Source organism: Emys orbicularis, chromosome 2 (assembly GCF_028017835.1).
Source record: "Emys orbicularis isolate rEmyOrb1 chromosome 2, rEmyOrb1.hap1, whole genome shotgun sequence".
In the NCBI taxonomy this organism is placed as follows: domain Eukaryota; kingdom Metazoa; phylum Chordata; order Testudines; family Emydidae; genus Emys; species Emys orbicularis.
The window spans coordinates 59,634,380-59,652,904 of record NC_088684.1 but is presented as its reverse complement, the minus strand read 5'-3'; the positions used below and the strand labels follow the sequence as shown (position 1 = coordinate 59,652,904).

The 18,525-nt window shown below is 39.5% G+C and overlaps 1 protein-coding gene across 1 annotated transcript in view; it reads right to left on the bottom strand.

The window, feature by feature from the left end:
• Positions 1 to 18,525, bottom strand: part of NCOA2 (nuclear receptor coactivator 2) — a 261,138-nt gene that overhangs the window by 21,447 nt on the left and 221,166 nt on the right. The window contains exons 12-15 of the mRNA XM_065397650.1: positions 12,042 to 12,252; positions 6,778 to 6,984; positions 3,940 to 4,155; positions 3,065 to 3,194 (exon numbers count right to left, since the gene is read on the bottom strand). Of these exons, the coding sequence (XP_065253722.1) occupies positions 3,065 to 3,194; positions 3,940 to 4,155; positions 6,778 to 6,984; positions 12,042 to 12,252 (764 nt within the window). The remainder of the gene's footprint in view (positions 1 to 3,064; positions 3,195 to 3,939; positions 4,156 to 6,777; positions 6,985 to 12,041; positions 12,253 to 18,525) is intronic.

Here is an 18,525-nt window from a genome sequence, read left to right as displayed (position 1 = left end):
ATTTTAGATCAGCATGTTCAAGCTCAAGTTGAAATCCCACAGGTAAGAACAGGAAAAGGCTGCTGGAAGGGCATTTTCTCGGGATCCCGTGTTCTTAGAATTTACTCTTCTCTTGGTCCTATATAGTTCAAATCTATTGCCTTCAGGACATGCTGTAAAGTGCAGCTTTTTTCCTCCCTCAGACATTTGCAAACGGGAGCAATGTGAGGGCAGGACTTTGGGGGAATACAATTATTTTAGCTTATTTCCCTGGTTTGTTGGCATTGCTGTGATTTAGTTATTTTGGAGAGATATTTCTGTTGGAAGTACTTTTAAGTAGGGCTGTCGATTAATCGCAGTTAACTCACGCGATTAACTCAAAAAAATTAATCGCGATTAATTGCAGACTTCATCACAATGTTAAACAACAGAATACCAATAGAAATGTATTAAATATTTTGGATGTTTTTCTGTATTTTCCATATATATATTGTATTCTGTGTTGTAACTGAAATCAGTGTATATTATTTTTTATTACAAATATTTGCACTGTAAAATGATAAACAAAAGAAACAGTATTTTTCAATTCACCTCATACAAGTACTATAGTGCGATCTCTTTGCTGTGAAAGTGCAACTTACAAGTGTAGATTTTTTTTGTTTTGTTTTTGAGTGCAGTTATGTAACAATGTAAAACTTCAGAGCCTACAAGTCCACTCAGTCCTACTTCTTGTTCAGCCAATCGCTAAGACAAACAAGTTTGTTTACATTTACAGGAGATAATGCTGCCCGCTTCTTATTTACAATGTCACCAGAAAGTGAGAACGGGCATTTGCATGGCACTTTTGTAGCCGGCACTGCAAGGTATTTATGTGCCAGATATGCTAAACATTTGGATGTCCCTTCATGCTTCGGCCACCATTCCCGAGGACATGCTTCCATGCTGATGAGGTGCGTTAAAAAAATAATGCATTAATTAAATTTATGATTGAACTCCTTGGGGGAGAATTGTATGTCCCCGCTCTGTTTTACCCGCATTCTGCCTCATATTTCATGTTATAGCAGTCTCGGATGATAACCCAGCACATGTTGTTCATTTTAAGAACACTTTCACTGCAGATTTCACAAAATACAAAGAAGGTACCAATGTGAGATTTCTAAAGAGAGCTACAGCACTCAACCCAAGGTTTAAGAATCTGAAGTGCCTTCCAAAATCTGAGAGGGACGAGGTGTGGAGCATGCTTTCAGAAGTCTTAAAAGAGCAACACTCCGATGTAGAAACTACAGAACCCGAACCACCAAAAAAAGAAAATCAACCTTCTGTTGGTGGCATCTGACTCAGATAACGAAAATGAACATGCGTTGGTCCGCACTGCTTTGGATTGTTATCGAGCAGAACCCAGCATCAGCATGGACGCATGTACCCTAGAATGGTGGTTGAAGCATGAAGGGACATATGCATCTTTAGCGCATCTGGCATGTAAATAGCTTGTGACGCCAGCTACAACAGTGCCATGAGAACACCTGTTCTTACTTTCAGGTGATAAACAAGAAGTGGGCAGCATTATTTCCTGCAAATGTAAACAAACTTGTTTGTCTCAGTGATTGGCTGAACAAGAAGTAGGACTGAGTGTACTTGCAGGCTCTAAAATTTTACATTGTTTTATTTTTGAATGCAGGGGTTTTTTTTGTACATAATTCTACATTTGTAAGTCCAACTTTCATGATAGAGAGATTGTACTACAGTGCTTGTATTATGTGAATTGAAAAATACTATTTCTTTTGTTTTTTTACAGTACAAATACTTGTAATCAAAAATAAATATAAAGTGAGCACTGTACACTTTGTATTCTGTTTTGTAATTGAAATCAATATATTTGAAAATGTAGAAAACGTCCAAAATATTTAAATAAATGGTATTCTATATTGTTTAATTGTGCAAATAATTTTTTTAATTGCTTGACAGCCCTACTTTTAAGGTATGTCAAAGGTGCCATATGGAGCATATGGAGAATAGCATCGGGAGAACTATTGGAAAAACATGATAAAGTGGGAAAAGCATCAGGAACGACTGGAACTAAGGCCATGTTAAAGCTATAAATAACACATCATACTCTGAAATAGTCACAGGCTATGTTCTCTCCCCCCCCACTCCCCGCTTTCAAATCATTCCTCAAAATTCACTTCTTTCAACTTATTTCCATGCTGATTTCCTTCCCTGTGCTCCTCTCCTATCCTGCCCTACTTCACTCTCAATTTGAAAATGTGTTCCTCTTTCATCTGCATGTTCTATGTTTATCTAATTTAAACTGTAAACCTTTTGGGGGCAGAGAATGTGACTTTTTAAGATCTCTGTAAAGCCCCATGCACAGTTATGGCCCTAAAGGAAATGTATAGTAACAAATATAAAGAAAAACATACAAGTTTAATATGCACTGATCAGACTGTAATTATGCATTTGGTACTGCGAAAAACAGACTTATATAATTTTAACCCAGGGAGAGAGAGACTTTCAGTCTTGCTTCATTTTTTCTCTCCTGCTCTTTATAGGATTCTAGCCCGAATAAAACAAAACATACAAATAAAAAAAACCTCCCCAGAAGTTGAAGGGTGATCTACACTAGAAAAAGTAGTACCCACATTAGAGCAACAGGCAGCAATATTGTAGCTGCACTCATGGTAAGCCACTAATGTAAATAGGGCTCAGGCATCTTTTCCATCTGTTCACCTACTAGTTTTCATGACTTGATGGTAAAAAAATGCAGAGTCCTGCCTATATTAATTCTTGCACTATTTCCACCACCTGTGCATCTGCACCAGTGATGGGAGTTGATGCAATATGGAGGCATAAATTCTTTCAGTGTACACATGGCCTAACCAGCAGAAGGAGTAATTGGAGGTAATGCTAAGTCATGAATGCATATTGTAGACATATAAATGTGCAACAAGCATAAATCGACAATTTTGTTCCCTGAAAGCATGCACTACATACATTAAAAAAGAGTTTGTTCCCATGAAGCTCATAAAATGTGGACCTACAAGTTTTCCTGTAAAATATGACTTTTTGATTTGCCACTAAGACTGACCTGTTCTGATTACCAAAAGATGTCTGATCTATAGGCAAGATGCTGTCCGGCCACGGTGCGGTCTGATTCGGAGGAGCTTGCTGTTGGCTGTATTGAGGTCCCCCCATATTCATCTCCAGTTCAGATGGCCCTAAACAAGAAAAAGCAATCAAAGAACATCTGTGACAGTGAAGGGCCACTACCTTACTGTTGGTGCTTTCAAATAAGTTATATTTGCTTTGAGTGAACAAAAAATTGTCAGCATCTTCATTTGTAAAGAGGCATATAGACAATAGATCTTTTGTCTCAGTTTAACCATCATTCCAATTTAAGACTTTGCTTTCTTCACGTTGCACTTTAACAATTCCAAAGCATCGTGAAATTACTGGTCAATAAATCTTCCACTTTTTTTTATTTTTTAGCATACATCAAAAGAACTCTGCAAATACAAATTGATGAGTATGGTACTACATTTGATGTGACATAACAAATGCAAATATGAACAAAGACTAGTGCAAAGGGTATGGCATTCTACATACAATCTGTATCCAAATGTACTTGCTTTAGTATTGACCTAATACAAAGGACGTGTTAAAATATATATTTTCTTTATTTTTTCATAAACTAGAAAATCTTTCTATCCTATTCCTTTGGTCACACATTTCTGTGTGGCTAAAGAAAGTCAGAAACTGTCACATAGTGACAAACATTAAAATACACACCTTACATAGGCTTTCTCCTTGTTGAATGGGATATTTCCACTGTAGGGAGCATCTAACTTGCTCAACACAATTTTAATCAAGTCTATATTTGAAGCTAGATGTTACCTTCTTCTACCTAATCATACAATGCAGTAACTGCAAAATAATATACTACAATAAGGCACTGGGGCTTACCCATATTCATGACTTGAGACTGAAGCATCTGTCTTGGGCCTGGCTGGCTGCTGGGTCTCATAGGAATGCTGGCTGTTGGGTTACGTATCATGCCTCCTTGGATTGGCCTGTTCATGGCACTGGTTGTAGCAGCACAGGTTACCCTCACAGCAGAACCCTGAGCACCCCAGTCTCCAGATGGCATGGCGGGCCGAGGGGTATTACCACCAACCATTCCTGTATAAAATCCAAATACAGTGAAACCTAGCTGCAAGCCTTGAAAACATCTCCAAATATTCCTGTTGGTTGATTAGTTTAATTTTCCAGAGAAAAATGTACTAGTTTGTCAGGTTTTATTCAAAGCAAATTCTATCTCAACTGCCCGTTCAGACGTGTAACTCTGCAAGCTTGTGCATTTTGCCGTTCAGTTGGGGAACTGGGGACTACTACAGGTTTTACATGAAGGTGACCCTTTTATCATTTCTGAAAAGCTGTTAAGCGTAAGTGTTCCCATATGTACTCCACAACAGGTGCTGAGGGTGTGTGGATAACCCTGACTTCCTTCCTCAGGAAATGAATCATGTTTGCTGGCATACATGTCAGCGATTTACTTTTCAAGTCCTGTGTGAGAACGTGAAGATCTGGGCAACAACACGATATTAATATACATTTATAAACAACAAAAATGTACATATTAATTCTTATCTTTTTTATTATTAATCACTGATCTTTTGAAAAATCTTGTCATTCATAACCAGGAGCCTTCCTAACTACAAGGCTTACCCAGACAAACTTGAATCAATAGATGGTGCAGGGAAATTACTCACAGGAACTTTCCGATACTTGGTGCAGTTCATTACGGTTATATTAGGGGAAGTCCTCCTACACCTACTGTAAACCACTAATATAATTTATTTACACTTTAAATGTATAGGCTTAGAGTACTGTACTACTGTGGTAATCAAAAAACTAAAACGTGTAGAAATACAGCATTGGTAATCATTTCAATACTGTACTAATATAGGAAATGTTGGCTCAGCTCAGGTGGCTGGTCTCTCTAATCTGGTACCCTGAATAATCAGTGGCCAGTGCCTTCAGAGGGTGGTAAAAATAATAATTCACCACGCCAATTGTGCAATGCAATATATTGAGGGGGAAAAGTCCCCTCCTGATCCTTGCAGGCAATCAGCTTTCTACCTGAAGTATGAAATTTGCTTCCATATGACTTCTGTTTTTTTTTTTTTTTTTACATCTACACAATTCTGTCAGCTGAAACACATGGCGAATTAGCACAAATGGCAAGAATATGGATGGCAAGCTCCAACATGCATGCTTAGTAAGGAGAAAAGTAATTCCCCTGAAAGCCTTCAAGACAATCCCTAAACTGCTCTATAAGATATTTTAATTGCTGGCACAGTAGTACAATTTGTATTTCCTGATATTGATACAAAATGAATATATAACTGACCTTTTGCTGTCAGCATTTAACATGCTTTACACCAGTGGTTCTCAACCAGGAGTCCGGGGCCCACTGGGGGCCCCTGAGCACGTTGCAGGGAGTCCACCAAGCAGGGCTGGCATTAGACTTGCTGTGGCCCAGGGCAGAAAGCCATAGCCCCACTGCATGGGGCTGAAGCCTGGGGTTCCAAGCCCTGCCACCCAGGTCTGAAGTCAAAGCTTGAGCAACTCAGCTTCACAGGGCCCACTGTGATGTGGGACCCCGGGCAATTGCCCTACTTGCTACCTTCTAATGCTGGCTCTGCCTTTTATATGCAGAAAAACAGCTGTTGTGGCACAGGTGGGCCGTGGAGTTTTTATAGCATGGGGGAGAGGGGGGCTCAGAAAGAAAAAGGTTGAGAACCCCGGCTTTATAGCATCTGACTATTCAGAATTCTTAACTGGAGTTTCATACTTCATAATCGTAAAACGTATGGTAACTGATGTAAGTAACTAAACAGAGACACTTCACCCAAACTTTTCCAGTAACGTTTTCCCCTCTGGTAACCTTTGTAAGGTTTAGAGGCAACTTACAGAAGTCCATTATAGACATGGTACAATCAATATTCAAGTTTAAAAACGGTAAATTCAATTACAGATTTCTAATGCTTCAAACAAGACCAGGTTACCTGATTCATAAGTCATAAACTCAGTTTCTTTTACTTAAAGTGAATCTTAATGGCCATGAAAGTAGACAAACGGAGAGCACCAGAGACAGAAGTTCTGTTTTTAATCATGGAACATACTTAGTATGGGCAGCAATATCACCAACATGCTTGAAATTCTGTTTTGGAGGTGATATTTCTGTGATGGAGAGGACAGCTCATTCTCTGTGGTCATTTAATTCTTGACCAAAAGGGTGCCCTTTTGCAGTAGATACACCAAACTATTAACAAAGGGACAGAGATCACCAATTCATTTCACATAGACCACTGAAAAGCCAATTGGCTTCTTCTTCGTTTGGTTTCTACCAATTTTGGTGACATCTGAACCTGGAAAGCTGACGCGAAAGAGTCCCTATTCCATTACTAATCCAATGAGCCTTTTAGTATCTCCACCCATGCCTTTCACATGGTAAGTGAAAAAGCACGTATTCTTGTGCACCACTTAACCAACAAACATTCTGAAGTAGTCCAGGGCAAAACTGATGTGCCACTATGGTTTGCTGTTTTATCGTAACTGTCCACTGTGTGGACAATTTTGCAGACATTTGAGGTTTTCCATTCAGGTTGTGCTTGATTAGGACTTTAGATACATACAGGATGCATCTGTAATGATTCCTACCTTGATTATGTTACACATAAATACGTCCAATTAATTAAATAAGTTAACAAAAATAGGAAACAGTATTTGAATTCTTACCTGTGCTATTGTTCCCTAAAGTTCCTTGATTTCCTATCATCCCTTGACTGCCCATCATTCCTGGCTGAGGTATCACTGAATATGGACTACTGTTTCTTATCGGTGGGAATGGTCCTGAACCTGATGGGTTTTGCAATGTGATGTCGAGTGGTAAATTCTGGTTTGGTAATAACCTGCCCAGTTGTCCTGCCCGTGGGTTATTAAAAGCTACACCAAAGAGAGAGGAAAAGTGAAAAAAACAAGGTTACAAGAATAGAAACTTAACTTATAAAAATACATTCTTCAAACAGAGGGGTTGCGATATACAGCGTTGCATGCGCATATCACTCCGTAGCTGTATTGGATATGCCCCATCCAGACAGCATTACAAAAAATGCAAGGAACGACAGGTAGTGATTTGTATTTTAAATTGTAAATGGTGTAAAGTTAAAATAATTTACTGAAGTACAACTACAGCATACGTATACTACCAGGTGACGTGTGCTTCACTGCCAAACAACCATATCCCTAAAAGGACTGTGGCTGAAAACAGAGGTGCAGATGTCAGCCTGAGGCAAAACTGTTATGAAATTCAGAGTTTGATAGGCTTCACAACTTTCCCCATATAAACTGTATTCCTGAAGGCACCAAAATCCGTGAAGAAGGCCTCTGGCTGTATGTGGTCATTTGCTGATACTGTTACTATCCCTCCTTACATAGAATTTTATTTTTTTTGCCATGAGTAAACACCTGTACTTTCAAGGTTCAGAAACAATTATTTCAGGCTGAAGCCTTAGTACTATACCACCAGTGACATCAAAACTACCAGGAAAATAGTTTTCCTTAAGTTCACTTCTAACTACTTTAACAAGTACATCTGAATTTCAAGACATTCCAACACATCCTATTTCTTAAAGAAACTTACTTGTCCATTACCCCCACCTTTTTTGTGAATCTATTCCTCTGCTGGGGCTAATTTTAAAAGAATTTTTGCTTTAAAAATCAGCCTCAACAGAGAAAAATGCATATAGGTTTTATTAGAAAGGTGAATGTCAACTCTTCAAAAGAAAGCAACTCAGGGACAGTTATTCTTTGAGAGATTTTTAAAAGGACAGCAACTACTTCCTAGAATCTACTAAGTGGTTCCCAGCTATGCTCTGTAGACCCTCTTGCTGCTCACATGGTACTGGCTCTTCCTCTCTTGTTACCTGCATCACACATATACTGCTAAAATACATTAAATATTTTCCTAAAATTATTTTTCCATACAAACATTTTCAGCAACTGCCCCAGGGATAGTCTCTGACTGTGGATGGCAAGAAGTCATCCACAAAACAACTTCATTTTGATGGAACCACACTACAAGAAAGCTAGAGAACTTCTTATTTACTCCAAACTATAGTACAGACACTTATAAATCTGAGAATTCAGATGAAGTATTATTAAGCTAGTTTAAAAAATCAGAAACATCTTACTACAAAAGGTGTCTAACTTGTCTTTCCTCTTTATTGTGTCATATGACAGGAAGCACCTGTGTGAATTATTTTCTTCTGATGTTTCAAATTCTTTGCAATAACTCTTTTGTATAAACCTAAGGTGAGTCAAAACTTTGTCCACAGTACCTCACTCCTGACCATCAGATCCTGAAACACCATATTTAACATCAGTACAAACAAACAAACCAACCAAGTTTGGTTACCAGAGAGACCAACTGGCCCTACTGATTTAAGATGGGTGGGTACCACAAAGTCCAACTCAGAACTGAGCCAAAACCTGATTTCAGTAGCAATCCTAGGACACTTGCACTCTGAGTCAGCAAAGGCTTGAAATAATGGAGACACGGAGAGAGTTGTTATGAATGCAGCTTTATAATTAGCCAATGATAATAGAAAGGAAACACTGGCAGCCCAGAAGGAGAAGGGGGCTGAGGGAACGCCATCAGATTGAAACTATATGTACTACTGTTAGTCAGCCACAGGGAAAAGTTTTGATGGCATTTTCTTCCTGAAAAAAGTTGCTGGATCAGGCAAATTCTAGTGGCTACAGTCAATTTTTTTAAAATAAGTACCAATGTATTCTTAAGTATTGTAACAAAAAGCCTCAATAAAATATTACAGGCAATTTCCAGAGAAATCTGATGAGGTTCAACAAGGACAAGTGCAGAGTCCTGCACTTAGGACGGAAGAATCCCATGCACTGCTACAGACTAGGGACCGAGTGGCTAGGCAGCAGTTCTGCAGAAAAGGACCTAGGGATCACAGTGAACGAGAAGCTGAATATGAGTCAACAGTGTGCCCTTGTTGCCAAGAAGGCTAACTGCATTTTGGGCTGTATAAGTAGGGGCATTGCCAGCAGATCGAGGGACGTGATCATTCCCCTCTATTTGTCATTGGTGAGGCCTCATCTGGAGTACTGTGTCCAGTTTTGGGCCCCACACTACAAGAAGGGTGTGGAAAAATTGGAAAGAGTCCAGCAGAGGGCAACAAAAATGATTAGGGGACTGGAGCACATGACTTATGAGGAGAGGCTGAGGGAACTGCGATTATTTAGTCTGCAGAAGAGAAGAATGAAGGGGGATTTGATAGCTGCTTTCAACTATCTGAAAAGGGGTTCCAAAGAGGATGGATCTAGACTGTTCTCAGTGGTACCAGATGACAGAACAAGGAGTAATGGTCTCAAGTTGCAGTGGGGGAGGTTTAGGTTGGATATTAGGAAAAACTTTTTCACTCGGAGGGTGGTGAAGCACTGGAATGGGTTACCTAGGGAGGTGGTGGAATCTCTTTCCTTAGAGGTTTTTAAGGTCAGGCTTGATGAAGCCCTGGTTTGGATGATTTAGTTGGGGATTGGTCCTGCTTTGAGCAGGAGGTTGGACTAGATGACCTTCTGAGGTCCCTTCCAACCCTGATATTCTATGATTCTGAAAAATAACTAAATGTTTTTATTAAAATAAAAACTCTTTTGGAATTGAATACGATTTAACATGGATTCTGTATTAGTTTTGTAGGTGTTTATGGCACGACAAAAGAAAGAGGAATCCACTCACTATTTCAGTGCACATGTAATTTTCTCTATAATACTTAAATTGCAAAACTAGGCAGATGATTCCATGGGACATTGATGCAAGAGCAGGCTGGGGAGAAACCATATTTTGTGATATTACTGGGTAAGGAAAACAGAACTGCCTGGTTTACAAAACTACTTGGGGGGGAGGGATAGCTTAATGGTTTGAGCATTGGCCTGCTAAATCCAGGGTTGTGAGTTCAATCCTTGAGGGGACCATTTAGAGAACTGGGGTAAAAATCTGTCTAGGGATTGGTCCTGCTTTGAGCAGGGGGTTGGACTAGATGACCTTCTGAGGTCCCTTCCAACCCTAATATTCTATTATTCTAAAACCCAATATGACTTCCTGGCTCACAACTGCTTTGCTGTTGTGCAATTAGGAGCTCTGGAAACAGACTTAAAAGGTGCAGGTGTGACTGTGTTTCCAAGGTTCCTTTTTGCAATTTAATACACAGAAACACTTAAAATATAATTTTATTTACATTACAAAGTAGAATAAAATAATAATAGTATCTAATGTTCCTGTGAACGAAACAACTTTGGTACTGCGTAAAGTTTGAGCAAGTCATGTCAAATACATGACTTGGCCTAAATAAGAGCGGAAGGAAGTGTGATGTCAAAAGCAGACATTGAAGGGCTAATGTCCTAGTGAAAGGACAAAAGATTGGCCATGAGGGGGCCACTTAGGGATCTGGGGCAAAATCAGTACTTGGTCCTGCTAGTGAAGGCAGGGAGCTGGACTTGATGACCTCAGGGTCCCTTCCAATTCTATGAGATAGGTGTATCTCAATATATTAGTGGTCTTTGATTTTGGGTCCTCATCCTGAGATACCTTAACTTCTGAAAATTTAAATCTTGGCTAGGAGAACCTTTTGGAAATGAGCCACTGCACCCCCCTTTAAAAAGAGGTCAGGTAAGAGGAAGTAATGTCAGCCAATGCAGAAAGTTAACTCAGGAAAGCCACCAGGTGTCTGGACCACATGGGAGGGGACTGTCAGACCAGGACTGTCACACAGGACGCTATTAAGACTCAGGAAGCACAAGGACTTCTCTTTGAATTATGTACTGCCTAGGATAGTCTTCCTCCACTTACCAAAGTGAGTATATTAAACACTGTTTAAACCACATCCACACCATGACACAAACTGACCCAAGGCAAAGCATTCACAAGTACAAACAAAATGTTAGTCTTAGATCATGAAAAACAAAATAGGGAACACATAATAATGTAAACTAAGAAATAAATTTGAAAATTGACTTCTTTGGCTTTTGTCACGTAATATGTTACATTTAGATATAATGGTCAGTAGTGTTAAGTATATATCTAGCTTTTAAAAAGAATGTTAAGAAAGTTTTGAAGGGTTAAAAATGTGAATTTACCTGACGGGAGATGCCATTGGTCTTGAATAAATACGTGTTTAGAAAGTTTACAAAAATCCACAGAATAGTTCCAGTTTATTAAATAAATGGGTATTTTAATAATATGACTAAAAACTATATTTAGGAGGTATTTAGAGCCCAGTCTATAAGGGTAAATATTTAAGCAGGATTTAAAAAAACAAACCAAAACCAAAACAAACCAAAAACCAGGTTTATCTCAACTTTCATTTTTGATAACACACTGACCTTACTTGCAGTAATTATTTTTCACAATCAGCTAAATATTTCACTTACAACATGTAATTTCACTTATAGGGACATTGTCAACTTGAAATTGAGTCAATTAAAAACAATTGGTTCAAATTCAGTGTAGGTATTAAACTTGGCCATAAGTCCTGCTGGAAGTTTTGTAATTTTAGAAGCACATTTTCCTATTTATCCTAATAAAAAATTCCTCCCCCCTCCCCCTTTTTATTGTGGGAAACAGTAAAAACAACTATACAGAAAATGCTGTCAAATGTACAAAGTTAACAGGCTGGAAAAAACAATAATATAGTATTATTGTTATTTATAACAATAGCAGGTAAAATATTTTCAAACAGACGTGAATTTTATTTTAAATTGAGTGTCCCTTTAACCCTTCAAAAGGACACTGACTTTCAGCACAGTGCAATATTTTGGTTCCAATTGATCAGGACAGCAGATGGCACTGTTGTGTCAAAGCAGATCTGAAATACTCAACTGTCTACTTCACGGCCTGCCAGCCCTTGGGGCATCATTGCAAAACCTACATTTTTATCTGACAATTTCATACACTTGCATGACCAGTTATAACACAAACTCACTGCTCTGTGAAATCCTCATTGCTGGTTTCTGGGTTCCAACAGACGTGCCAGGGCTGTTTTCACCTGTGAGCTGCATGAGGTCATTGATGATGGCTTGCTTGTCGACTGATCCAGCTGAAGCACCGGGCCGGGTATCTGGGAAAAGCTGTTGTAACTGACTATTCTGTAGATCATCCAGAATCTCCTCCAAGTTATCCAACTCACTACCCGGCTGCAATGAAAATATAGCACAGTTTGTTCTCCGTATGAACAGTGGATAGGGTCCAATCATAGCTCTTATAGCCAGTGGAGCACTGAGAGGAGAGTGAATACCTGTAGTGCCTGAGAGGCATTAGGTATTGTCTCCAGGGAGCCTGGTGAAGCGATGGGGGGTGGGGGAGGACTCACTATACCCGTAGAAAAGGGGTAGGGTGCACTCCCTCCAGTGTTTGCCACACATAGCCAGTCAGCCCAACCATCCCTGTTTAGGTTACTTAACTGTGCCAAGAGTCAGAGCTGTCCCCTTGGGTACGGCGAATTGGGGCAACTGCTCCGGGCCCCACGTTTTGGGGGGCCCTGAGAGCCAGTGTGATTGGCCGGCGCATTTGGTCCCAGAATTGATTGATTCATCACTTCCACCCCGGGCCCTGCACCCCCCCCAAGGACGGCCCTGCCAAGAGTACTGGAACGTCTCTCTCAGCCGAGGGTCAGAGTGCCTCATGCACAGGTGAACTGTGTACTGTTCCCCCAGCACCAAGGCAATGATAATTTGGCAGAGAGAGAAAGAGAGAGAGAGAGAGAGAGAGGGTTCACAGCGGTGGCAAGGATGCCGATTTGTGTAGATATAACAAATAATAAAGTCCTCACAATCATATTGCTACTCTTTTTATGACTAAGACACACTATAGAAAAATTACTTTATATTTGACTAACAAACCCTCAACATTCATATTTTCCTTGTTAAGCTTAAAAACGGAATACTGTGCATAAGCTAAACATTACAGCTATGTAGAAATTAAATTCAAAAGAAATTGGCAATAAAATGAAGTGCTGTATATTAAACAGCTGCTAATTAGTTACTAGATTTAGGAGTCTATCTTGCTCTAGTTATGCACACAACTCCCAAAAACATCAGTGGGAATTACCTATCTGCAAGCAAGAAGAGAACAGACCTCTAATTAGATTAAACATCTACAACTAAGTTCAGTTTACTCAAAAAACCTCCAGAAAATTAAAATCCAACAGATAAACACAAAAGTTGAACAGTGCGTTTTTCTTGGAGGTGTCCATTTCATAGATTTTAGCATTGCTTAACTCTTTCTCTTCCATCCTTAAACATATGTAGTTAAAATTCTTCACACACAAACTTTGAAAATTGTTAAAAATTATGACCTCCTATTCTAGCATTTTCACCACAGAAGACTTTAAAATCTTTGGATATATTTTGTATCACAACATATATACGAGGCTTCTATCAGGATCAGGACCTTTCTTAGGCATTGTACAAACACAGAATACAGATTCAGTCACAGCAGCCATTTGAAGGGTGGGGAATACAAAAACAGACACACACCTTGTATATACAATTCTTAATGTAATATTTCCTCCCTTACTATTCCTCTAAATTGTGAGCCTACACACTTATTGCTAGATTTCTTGTAGGTGAACCACAAAGTACTACCCTCTCCTCCTCCAATTCCCACCCATAACCTTATAGATCAGTTCAGAGAGCATGATCCACACAAAAGGTGTGGTGTGAAAGAAGGGGGGTGGTCAAATTTGGGAGATATAGACAGGAGCGTGGTCAAGGCTGGCACTGTTGGCCTGGCTGAGCGGGTGGGGAGCAATGTGATAAGAGATGGAGTATTAGTAAGGAAGGCAGAGCTCTGAAGAGCCTTGAACTTGTTATGGAGGAAGTTGATGAAGAGATACAAATATGGGACAGGCAAGGAAGTTGATTTTAGAAGCTGCATTTTATATGAATTTAGGGGCAGGGAGGAGAAAGTTGAAAGAGTCATGAAGGGAGCAATGATGGGCATCATAAATATCAGAAGGATGATACAGTATACAGGGGAATTAAGACATATGGCCTTCATTAAATAAAATTTGTGTAAACTAGGGGGGAAAGTTTTGCATGTGCAAGTTGTATTTTTGTTCTTTTAATACTCTGGCTACTATAATTCTGGGTTATACAACAGGCATAACAAAAGCTAGGGATGAAAACATTGGATCCAATTTAGTCACAAAATGTCACTCTTCCCTAGAAGATATTTTCATTTCCCCTGAGGAAGAGGCAACGAAAAACCTGGTAAGGAAAGGCCAACGATAACAGATGTCTTATAACAATGCAACTAGCTAACTACCCCTTTTTGTTGTAGTGTAATCAGTGTTGCTGCTTTATTTTCACTTTTAACTGAGAACAGGTTTCAGAATTACCAGGCCAGTTTCAAAGAGAAAAATAAGACACTACTGTTAGGGCCAAATTCTCCCCTCACATGCGTACAAAAACCCTTTGATATCCACCCTCAAATGGAAGAAATCCACCCACATGTGAAGAAATTGGTGCAAAAAATCTCTAATTGGCTGCCTTTCATAGGATTTCTCCACTGATTTTAATTCTGTACTCAATTTACTTCCTTAGTGGCCTAGTTTGAACTTTAGGTAGGGTACAAGGCACACCTTAAACTCCCTATGTAACAACAATTTCAAAAGTGCTGTTCCTGATACAGCTCTGATGATCACAAGAGAGTCAAACTGTGTACAGAAAACCTATCTTTACAACAAAGCAATGACACTAAACCCCACAAAATACTAACCCAGTCATGCTTAAAAATGGTCACAAGTATTTTACAAAGCACCTTTCCAGACAGTACTGTATGGATGAACAGGGTTCCAAAGCTGAAATTAACTTTGTTTTCATCTACTCCACTAATACTAATGTTTCTTTTGTAAAAATAGATGCTATTTCATCTTAAGCATTTAAACAGTTTCAAAATATATTGGTCTATAAGCACTATATTGCTTATAAAGTTGTATCAACTTTAACCCCTGCTAAGTCCTTCCATTTATCTTAACGGAATTTGGATCAGATGCTAAATATTTCATAGTCAATGTTTTTGTGGTTCCCCTCTTGTCTGCCGCGGGCAACAAGGCCATTTCTTCTCATCATTCATGAGGCCAATATCATATTTCCCCCACCATCATGTGAAAGCCGCCAGTGGGGGCCTTTTTAAAAAATTGGGATTTTCATGCTGGGAGGAACTTTAAAATATATTGTTCCTTAAAACCATAAAGGTGACTACACCTCTACCCCGATATAACGCAACCCGATATAACACGAATTCGGATATAACGCGGTAAAGCAGTGCTCTGTGGGGGCGGGGCTGCGCACTCCGGCAGATCAAAGCAAATTCGATATAACGCGGTAAGATTTTTTGGCTCCCGAGGACAGCGTTATATTGGGGTAGAGGTGTATTTGTTAATTATTTGTTTAGCATAGACAACATGCTCATTGCTGAACAACATACAAAAATAAAAAGTCTCTGTCCCAAACAGGTTATAAGTTAAAAGACACAGAAAAGACAAATGACTGGGGAGTGAGGTTGGGAAGGAGGGAGAATGTTTGGTGGGGGATGATTTAGGGGTGTTCACTTACACCCAAGGATGCATACACTCATAAAATGAAGGCTGTGGAGCTAAGAAAACTTGGCTCTCTCTGTTCTCTCTCTCACCCTTTCTTCTGCCAGCAGCACCACTTCCCTTCTGCATTTCTACACTCTCTAAACTCTGGAATACAATGCTTCGATCCTGCCTCCAGCCCATGCAGGAGTCTGCCTGATCCTCAACAGCCAGACTTCTTTCCCTGCCTTATACTTTAGAACAGAGCTGCTTCTGATCTCTACCAGGAAATCTCCACCCCAGTCACAGGGAAGCAAGGGTCTAGCAGCGGGGTAGGCAGAGCAGAGTAAGAAGATAAACTGGGCTGGGGGTGGGATTGATCCTGCCCAGGAGTCCTAACTCAAGTCTCTTCCTTTCCTACACAGCATTCCCTAGCATCCTTCCCTGCAAGCCAGGAACCTGGTGAGTCCCTGGGGCTTGTCCAGGAAAGTTAAGATGAATTAACTAAAGCTGTGACGTTATAGGCATAAGTTAGAACACATTTTAACTTCAGACTCATAGACTTTAAGGCCAGAATGGACCATCATGATTATCTGTCTGACCTCCTGCACATTGCAGGCCACAGAACCTCACCCACCCACTCCTGTAATAAACCTCTAACCTCTGCCTGAGCTACTGAAGTCCTCAAATCATGATTTAAAGACTTCAAATTACAGAGAATCCACAATTTACACCTGCAAGTGACCCGTGCTCCATGCTGCAGAGGAAGGTAAAAAAACAACCCAGGGTCTCTGCCAATCTGACCCATGGGAAAATTCCTTTCTGACCTCAAATATGTTGATCAGTTAGACCCTGAGCATGTGGGCAAGACACCCCAGCCAGAAACCTGGGAAAGAATTCTCTACAGTAACTCAGAGCCCTCCCCATCTAATGTCACATCACCGGCCACTAGAGACATTTGCTGCTAGCATACCATTGTATGCAGTTTCATCATATCATCCCCTCCATAAATTTATCAAGCTCAGTCTTGAAGACAGTTAAGTTTTTTGCCCTCACTGCTCCCCTGGGAAAGCTGTTGCAGAACTTCACTTCTCTGATAGTTAGAAATCTTCACCTAATTTCAAGCCTACACTTGCTGATGGCGAGTTTATACCCATTTATTCTAGTGTCCACACTGGCGCTTAACTCCTCTCCCTCCCTGGTTCTTATCCCTCTCATGTATTTATAGACAGCAATCATATCTCCCCTCAGGCTTCTTTTTGTTAGGCTAAACAAGCCAAGCTCTTTGAGTCTCCTCTCATAAGGTAGGTTTTCCATTTCTCAGATCATTCTAGTAGCCCTTCTCTGCACCTGTTCCAGTTTGAATTCATCTTTCTTAAATATGGGAGACCAGAATTGCACATGGTATTCCAGATGAGGTCTCACCAGTGCCTTGTATAATGATATTGCCTTGTACTGTATAATGATATTTCCCTGTCTCTACTGGAAATACCTCTTTTGATACTCTCATTCAGATGATCTTAAATCTCCTCAAACTACAGAAAACTATGGCCACTTTACTTCTGAATGACAGCATCCACACAGAGGTTTAATACACTTTAACTAATGCTATGAAGTTAATGTGCATGAGTTAATTTGTCTTAAGTTTCCTGAATGTCCCATGTAGACAAGCTCCAGAAGATGTAAAACACCTCTGGGCTTGTCAGCATTCTAAGGGTTAAGACTAAAAGCTTTACATGTACAGTATTTACTGTATCTTTTTCTTTTATCTTTTACCTCATTTCCTACTTACAAAAGTCACTGCTAGATAAATTAAATATCTGGGTCCCTCACATTCTATCTCCTCCATCTTTTGATCCTCTGGGCCTGCCATGAAGTAACAATGTAAAATTTGTGGCCAATTTTCCACTATTTGAGAAAGGTTTCCTGTCAGTTGCTGGGCTCAGTAGACGTATATGTTTAAACACACTACCTAGAAGAATGCTATTTTTAGTATGGTGGTGCACTTCAAAGCATTTCCCGTTCAGAAAGTGTTACACTAAAAATAACAGAAGAAAACGTAATGGCTCTTTTTCCATCAGAACACAAAGACTCCCCCTTACCCAGAAACGACTCTCTTATGGGGTTGCTTAAAAACTTCCTGTGACATGGCACAATGAAATGAATAATTAGTTAAAAATACAACATCCCTTTGGGGGGAAAAAATCTTAAATAAACCTGCACAGTAGGTAACAAAAGCACAAAGGAGGAATATATATACATATACATATAAATACATATAAAGGAGGAAGAAGAGGGGGAGGGAAATGACACAGGAGGATGGAAGAATTTAGAACAAGAGTCTGTATCCTAGTCTTGTATTAAATAGTTCCAACTTTGATCTAAATTTAGGTAATGAGCACTTCCTGTGAGAAACTGTTTTCCAAAGCTGAAAAGTTTTTGATGCTAAAATATTTTCAGTGATTTTATAATTGGGGTAAAGTGGTTATTTATATAGGGTACTGGCTTGCAGTTAGATAAATGCTTACATTGTTGTATACTCATCACCACTTCCTTTCCTACTTAATGCTGGATTTCACTTGGTTATTCTGGTCAAGGTTTCACAGTCTTAAATAAGGTTTTGAAATTATCTTTTAAAAAAAAATATCTTCAGGGATTCAGCGTTCTTACAAAACAACTGCTGCCATTTAGGGTATTTTTGACATCTCCTTACTTGCCACTCAACTAAACTTCAGTATTGCCAACTCTCATGATTTTTTCATGAGTCTTGCAACATTTGGTGTTTTTCTTACAGCCTCAGCTCTGGTAGTCATGTGACTGAGAATCTCCGCTTTCACTATTATTTTTAAAAAAAAAATAAGTTTCTAGCTCCTATGGCTGTGGAGAA